This window comes from Rhododendron vialii, chromosome 2a, assembly GCF_030253575.1.
Source record: "Rhododendron vialii isolate Sample 1 chromosome 2a, ASM3025357v1".
Classification (NCBI taxonomy): Eukaryota; Viridiplantae; Streptophyta; class Magnoliopsida; order Ericales; family Ericaceae; genus Rhododendron; species Rhododendron vialii.
This window is the reverse complement of record NC_080558.1, coordinates 17075262-17083417: the sequence shown is the minus strand read 5'-3', so window position 1 is coordinate 17083417 and position 8156 is coordinate 17075262. Positions and strand designations below refer to the sequence as shown.

Sequence of the window (8156 nt, the reverse complement as noted above, 5' to 3'; positions counted from 1 at the left end):
AGTAAAACAACTAACTAGCAATTACATAGGATTTCAATTACACAGAAATGTCACGAAATTTGCCAACAACAAATAAGGAACTTACATTAACCACTTGCTACACTTTTAGCAACGTATAAATAGCCCCGTCCCAACGGGGAGGCGAGGAAGACCTGCGCTTTGGGCCTCAAAATTTTTTTAGGACATTAGAATGAGTATAAGTTTCGTTTGTTTTGTACTATATATAGGTGGCATGGGTGGACGATGAATAAATATGTCAGCCTCCCCTCCTGTCGTCATATATCCGCCCTCGTTAAATGACAAATATATCCCTCAACCATTCTCATTTTTACCCATTGCCACTCAATGCAAGGGCGAACAAGAAATTTCTCATCATCCACTCATACCATATACAAAAACAAACGAAGCATATATTCATCATATATCTTTGCATTTATGTCCCAAACAAACCATCTATCCCTCCCCCTATTGTGTTAATGACAACCTCACCTTCTGAAGCAAAACGACAGAGAAATTTGGGACCATCATCAAATTGGATTCCGACCAAAGGATCTTTCACCTTCTCTTTTTGTATGGTCTGAATAAGTAACCGGTTTTAGTTGAAATTTGAGATTTATTTCAACAGTAAGTTTCATTAAGTATATTATTTTCAAAAACATGGTGATTACTTAATTCATAAACTTATTTTTGTCTAAAGTTTGCCATTGCAAAAAGAACTTTCCCACAAATTTTCTTTTCTCGGTAAATGAACAAACACATTTTAGTTTCCTGAAAAAAATCCTTTGTCAAATGAATACTCACGGGAAAGTAAATTTTCATTTCCTTTACTTCACTTCAATTCACTTTTTTTCGGATTAACTTTCCCGCCTAATATTCTTGGCAAATAAACGGAACCATGGAGTAGAAATAATCCCAATAAATACAAAGAGAATAACACTAAAACGCAGATGGAAAGATTCGATCTTCGACCCACTTAATGAGATAAAAAAATCCTAGCCATAGCAATGGATATCTTCTTCTTTTTTTTTCTTTCAAATGATAGGATATTTCATTGATAACAAGAAGAGTACAATGGACAGATGGCCATCCCAAAGAAGGGATACACCAACCACAATAGAGGCCTAAACACCAAGAAAAACAATCGGGACCTCACACAACCAAATTCCAATCAACTCAACACTAGGCAAACAAACCACCAAAAACCAAAACACATCCACATAGGGGTTAGGAAAGCCCCCTCAATAGGGGAGAAAATAGGAAGAAAAAAAAAACCTAAATCAAAATAGGAACCTCTGTAGTACCGATCGCCGTCCCTCCCCGTGCCCAGCAGCCTTAACTTGCCATCCTCTGCCACCAGCAGTAGACAAGATACGCAACAGACGAAGCGAACCAGAAGCAGACGAGTTGACATAAGACAGCCTCTAGCGGCGCTGCGGCCGCCAAAGACAACAACAACCGCCCTCCTGGAAAGCCATCGTCCACTTCCACGGAGAGAAAAAACCCACGGGGAAGAGATCCCTCTCCCCTCCTGCCGCCCAATTTGGATGTGAAACCCTGAGGGGAGGGGAAGGAGGGAGGAGGGCGGCTAGGGTTTTGGAATTCTTAGGGAGAGGGAAAAGAGATCAACAATGGATAACTTTACAGGTGATGAATATGACACTTCTCGCTGATTAGTTGAAATGGCTGGATGGCGCGCATTTGGTTATCTTTTACCCCCATGGATATTTTGTCATTAGGTTAGACAGCTTATATATGGACCCATTTGCGATTCAATGGAAATTAACCCGTTTAAGACCATAAAATTACGGGTTAGAATTGGGTTATCCATTTTCATCCCACTTGAATTAGGAGGATTTTGAAGGGTTATAAGGGTGTGTTCCACCGACTAAAATAAGTACTTATTTTTTTTGAATTAAAGGTGATGTATTATAAGAGAATAACATGTCTCGTAAAACAGAAAATAAGTATTACAAAAATAAAAACTTTAGCGAAATGGGGCCTAGTAGACCGACGTTGACGGATAAATAGGTCTAAGTTGAGATCGCTACACCTCTAACTTTAATCAAGAGCTTCGCTAGAAGTACATACACAAAGGTACATACATTGCGTACGTATGCGTTTTGGACTCATCTCGGGTCAAAAAAAAATTGATTCGAGCCGCTTATTTTGTTCAAAATGAGTTGTTTAAGACCCTGTAAAAAATAAACTCTATCCGAAATCAGTAAAGGCATATGTGAAACATCAAACTTTTCTTCATAAACTAAGCCTGGATTATAAAACAAAAGTTTGATGTTTTATAAACATTTTTATCGATACTGGATTGAGTTTATTTTTTGCAGGAACTCCAAAAAAATATTTTGAATAAGCTCGGAGAATTTTTTTGAGACCCAATATGGATCTAAAACGCGTATGTAGATGATGTATGTACCTATGTGTATGAACCCATAGACTTTTCGTTTAATCAATGACCAAGGAAATTTAAATTCAACTCAATTTTTATTCTTTTCCGCAAGACGAGGTTGATTTTGTTCACTTTTTTTGACAGCAAAAAATTGCACTTTTATCTTGATCGGTGGAAAAAGTAAAGTCCACAGTCTTGAATGTGATTAGTAAATTATTACTAAACAATACTCCAAATTAAAAAAAGCTACTTTATTAACTAATCAAAGAAGAAAGTGAAATTCAATCACGGGTGCAAGGTGAGTTGGTGTTCGGACAAATAAGCCACTTTGGCTTATTTTTTGTCCTTATTCAAATTTTTTTCGTATCATTTGGCTTATTGTTATTTTTTTGGGAATTATTGCATCCTCACGATAAGAGGAGACCGAAATCCTTTTTTTTTTTAATAAAGACGAAAAAAAATCAATAAGCCAATTTTTTCGTCTTTATTCAAAAAAAAATTGGATTTCGGTCAAAAATTCTACTCCCTCCGTCCCTTTTTAAGTGTCCTGCTTCGTAATTCCAACTTATTAAAAAAACATCATCATTATATCTTTCACATCAATTTTTTTCCTCCACTTTTCCTACTTACCCATCATCATTACACTTTTACTCACTTACTTTTCAAAAAGAAATCTACATTTAGGGATAAAATAGACAATACACCAACTTTTACCCACTAACTTTACAAAATGGACACTTATTAAGGGACAACCCAAAATGGAATACAGGACTATAAAAAAGGGACGGAGGGAATAACTTTTTAGATTCCTTTTGTCGTAAGGATGCAATAATCCTCAAAAAAAATGACAATAAGCCAAGTGATACGAAAAAAAATTTGAATAAGAACAAAAAATAAGCAATTGTGGCTTATTTGTCCGAACGGGCCAGACCCTGCAGAGAATTTAGTACTTGTTCAACAAACAAAGGACAATTGCACCACATAATAATAACTCAATTCCACCAACTCACCATCAATTGCACCCCTTTAGAAACCCGAACGATTCGTTCGGTTGGTTGCTGGGTTTACTCCTCATATAATTGACCACGTTTTGATTTTTGGGTCACACAACAAGAAACTAATTTCTTCTAAATCCTTTAGTTCTGGCGTGGATGCATGGCTATCTTTGACCGGATCGAGATGAAAATTAATCGGGAAGCACATAAACTGGTCCGGGCACTCTTATCTTAACCGTGAACTACAAGAAGACAAATACTTGAAGATATTACCAAAACTTAAATTTGACTCCATCCTATGATATCTCCCTTTTCCTTCCAAACCACCCCCTCTCCTTTCCCTTCGGCAGGTTTTCGTGGCTGTCCACACCTTCTCTCTCTCTCTCTCTCTCTCTCTCTCTCTCTCTCTCTCTCTCTCTCTCTCTCTCAACCAACATTGTTCAATAGCATCATTTCCAACTCTTCAATCTTCTTTACTCGAAAATTCTTGTTTGATTTCAAAGAAAAGAAAGCATATATGCACACCAAGAGGATTATAAGACAGAGATGGGAAACGGTTTAATGCACAAATCATTTGGAGGAGGAGGAGGAGAATTTGCTTCTCCTTACATTATCACACCCTCTCTCTAAGGTAATTTTTCAACTCTTTTTTTTTTTTTTCTTCATTTATGAGTTATTGTAGTTTTAGTGTTTGACATCTCTCCATTGCTTACTTTTTATTTTATCAGATTTGAGTAATTTGTGGTTAAAAAGCTTGGTATAATTTAGTATTTTTTTTCAACATCAAATGAAATGGGAAAAGATCGCAACTTATCTAAAAATTCTCTAACCATTTGAGATGAAAGGAAACAATTTCCAATTTTTGTTATACACACACACACACACACACACACACACACACACTATTTAATTGATTTAATAAAAAGATGATTTTTCAGAATTGGATGGAGGATTTATTTCTTCCTTGATTGAATATGAATTTAATGAATTATTGGAACATTATTATTTTTTACCCTTTTTTTTCCATAAAATTTGAAGTGGATGAAACTTCTATGCCATCTATATGTATTTCCAAATATTGGTAGATAACAATCCTATTTCATAACCAAACCCTTGCACATCTTAATCTAGATTTTTTAATGCTCATAGTAACCCCTTTGTTATTCAGAGGTGCTCGTAAGCTGACTCGTACACCCGAGTTATCAAAAATTATTCTCCCCATTTGTTACTTTCGTCCATTACCTTTTGATAGAAAAAGTGAAAAGAATAATGAAAAACCCCCCTCTCTAAGCATATTAATTTGCTTTTCTAACAGGCAAAAGGAACCACCACTTTCACATTTTTGTGGTGTTTCCTCCCCTTACTCTGTCGAAGAATATCAGAACAGGGGCGGCTCTTCGATTCGGATTGTTGCTTCTTCTTTTTTTGTTTCCCAATGGCAACCAAAATAAAAGGGATCTACAAAGGATTCAAGTACATCTCCCAAATCTTTGGTAATGCCTTCTTCATTATCTCTCTTGTATGTTTTCTCTCCCCTTTACGTTTGTTTTGGCCTTTGCATTTGTTGGTGGCGCAAAATCGACTAAACAAAGGTAATAAAAAAAAAAACGGTAAAAATTCTGAAGGAGCTCGACTGAGTCCCCCCACTGACCAACTTTAGCGAAACAAAAATGCTACTTGCACGACCGTTGTGTTGGTTGTGTGCGAAATTCTGACCATCCAGATGTATTTGGACGGTCTAGATTTTAAAAAAATTCTTCCAAGGAAAAGTTTAACTTTTATGGGGAACAGTTTGAACGAATCCTATCCATTTATTACAGCAATAAACGGCTAGAGATTGGTTGTGTGTTGTGTTTTACACAACCGTTGTGTGTGTAGCACTTTTGTTAGCGAAATCACAACTTATGCTAAGGTCTCCTCGGCATCCTCGCCAAGAGCTCCCCGGGGACGACAGAGGAAGCGACCCGCCTACTGTGACGGGGTATTTTTTTTCTTTCAAAATAAGACCTAGATGATAATCCCTAGTGGCGACTCCAGGATTTTATAAGTATGGGGTCATTTACAAATTGAAAGTTGAAATGTTTATTTTTAGTTTAAGATGAATTTTGCATTATGACCGGCTTCTTTTCATAACTGTATATCCATGTTTTTTAAACTAGATAAAAAATACAACGCTAAAAAGATCATATAAGAGCCCGTCCATTACCATTTCAATATTCGAACTCAAATTTAAGTAAAACCCCGTAAAAACTCCTTCAACCCATAAGAACAACTATTAACTGGAGAAAAGATATTGCTTATAGGATAGTAATACATAACAAAAAAACAGAGAACCCGTAGAATTGACAACTTGATAATTAATGTCCTATTTATTTATGAGATTGTAATTGGAGTCCAAGTATGCTTATACTTGGAGAGAGAGAGAGAGAGAGAGAGAGAGAGAGAGAGAGAGAGAGAGAGAGAGAGAGAGAGTTGGTGGTTGGTTTTCATTATGGGATAAATTTTCTGGTGTTTTGCACCCTAGCTATAGTGTCAGCGCTATATTTTGATGGGGTCATTTTCTATCTATTCCAAAATTAGGAGTACAATAGCAGTTGATTATTTTCCCGCCATGGGTCAGGCAACCCCACGTAGTTGAATGTAGCGGCGCCACTGAATCCTTACCCTAGGTAACTTACGAGTTTACCTCCATCCTTGGTTGGATACAATTTCCTTTCAATTTCTCCCTTGTAGCTGTTACCCGAATTTGCGCAAGTGTGTTCACACCTCCCGACTCGCTGAGTCTCTTTCCATCCATGGCGGAATAGTTAAAGCGCCCATCCTACACTAGAGGAAAATTCGTAAGTTCGATTTCTGCTGGATGCATGCTAATAGAACGCTCTTTTGTTATGGTATATGATACAATATATAGACAGTGGCCTCCAACTATAGCGAAATCTACCTACAATAGACAATGGACACCAAGTATGCAGTTAAATTTTTGGTGCCATATCAATCTGGATGAATTTTCTGCTTGAAATGTACGTCTGCAGATTATTTTCTTTTACCTAGCTACATGCTCTGGGGCCAATGTGGAATTTTTGTTTCTTTTTGTAGTTGTGACAAAGGAGCGCGAGATTGAAATTGGATACCCAACGGATGTTAAACACGTTGCACATATTGGCTGGGATGGCCCTTCTGGTACTGCACCCACTTGGGTATGCATTTCCAAATTGATCGATATCCAATTTTTCGAGTATAATCTTCGCCAATTTTTTTATTTGCTGGAGATGCTGCCAAGCATCTCACTATATCGTACTTGTTTTAATATTGTAGATGAATGAGATCAACACGGCATCGAATTTCGCGGCAACATCTATTAGTAATATTAACGAGACAAGAGGTTCTAGTTCTGCAGTATCCACATGGTCATCTCAAGGTTTGTGCATTCATCTCTTGCTCAATTTTCTCTCATTTATTATGTCTTTTTTTTTTCCCGACAGTCAAGGGTGTTTGGGATATCTTATGCGCACCTCAACTCATCCCCTTCCTAATCCGATCAAAAACAAACTATCCACGTTGGAACTAGGAGATTCACAAAAAATTTTAATTCTTTTCTGCGGCTTGACCCCAAGAGTCGAATGCTGATCAATCCTCCAAGAATGAGAGGGGATATATAATTGTAGGACCAGTACAAAGGTATTGAGAGAGAGAGAGAGAGAGAGAGAGAGAGAGAGAGAGAGAGAGAGAGAGAGAGAAGCGGTGGGTTCGTCTTGATATTGTGAAATTTGGAGCTAGCTTTTGAAAGATGGGAAAAAGGCAAGGCCAGCTGGTTTTGGAAATTTTTGCCTCCGACCAAGTTTGGCTCTTGTGTCACGAGGCAATGCTTCTACTACATGGGCATCCAAAAGGGAAAGGATCCTTTTGCAGTCCTATTTTTGAGATTGGACGGTTCTGTTGATGTCTTTTGGGAGTTTTTTTTCAAATCCGAAAGCCTCGATGATCAGAACTGTTCCTTTGTAAAGATTGCCAAGAACATCACCGAAACAAAAGATTATAATGATAAGATAGTGATTAACATGATCTCGGAACACATTTGGCTTGAAATAAATGAACTACGTTCCCGCGTGATCTAGTACTATGCCTTCGTTAGAGGCGCATATACAGTTGAGTTTATAGTAAAATACTTGATTACTATTTTTTCTTTTGATTACCATTCATTTCCATTTGATCTTACTGTCATTTTCTTGCTGCAGATTATGAATCCATGGACAGGCAACCAATGTCTGATCAGATGTTGAAAGACGCACCGCCGCCCACGGGCATTCCCAAAATCCCGAAGAAGCAGAAGAGGAAGAAGACCAAGTCGACTTCCTCCCCTAAGTCATCTTCCTCATCATCAAGATCGTCGCGAGCAGCCAAGTCGAAAACCAAATTTGTCGAAAGCAATGCCAAAACATCGAACATAGAAGTGATGTAAAATTAAATGTATTCGGTGGCACCAAGAATAAATAACTTTGCAAAATTGGAGATTCTGAAAGTGGGGGAAAAAAAAAACTTGGAGCGCATATAAGTCAACTGCATCTAGACGCAGACCTCTTATTTCGCTTAACGGAACGGGGCCACAAAGTTAGGTCCAACGGTACATGTGCAGCTGCTGTGTGCACTAGAAATTGCAAAATGATCAGGCACGTTTATGTTCTTGAGATAAACATGACAAGTATGGTCAGAGAAAATTCGGCCCATGGAAACCCTTTTGGTCCTTTTCATTTTTTGGTTTA

At 37.6% G+C, this 8156-nt stretch overlaps 1 protein-coding gene and 1 long non-coding RNA gene across 2 annotated transcripts; one reads left to right on the top strand and one right to left on the bottom strand.

Moving 5' to 3' along the window:
- Positions 1 to 3678: 3678 nt before the first annotated feature.
- On the bottom strand, positions 3679 to 4812 carry LOC131311162 (uncharacterized). Its single transcript, XR_009195424.1, has 3 exons — positions 4723 to 4812; positions 3828 to 4039; positions 3679 to 3789 (listed from the first exon to the last, which is right to left on the bottom strand). It is a non-coding gene; the product is annotated as an uncharacterized LOC131311162 (long non-coding RNA).
- Positions 4752 to 7943, top strand: LOC131311157 (CRIB domain-containing protein RIC10-like). The gene is made up of 4 exons (XM_058338495.1): positions 4752 to 4889; positions 6493 to 6593; positions 6712 to 6814; positions 7632 to 7943. The coding sequence occupies exons 1-4, from the start codon at positions 4832 to 4834 to the stop codon at positions 7853 to 7855; spliced, it is 486 nt and encodes a 161-aa protein (XP_058194478.1). The 5' UTR covers positions 4752 to 4831; the 3' UTR covers positions 7856 to 7943.
- Positions 7944 to 8156: the final 213 nt, after the last annotated feature.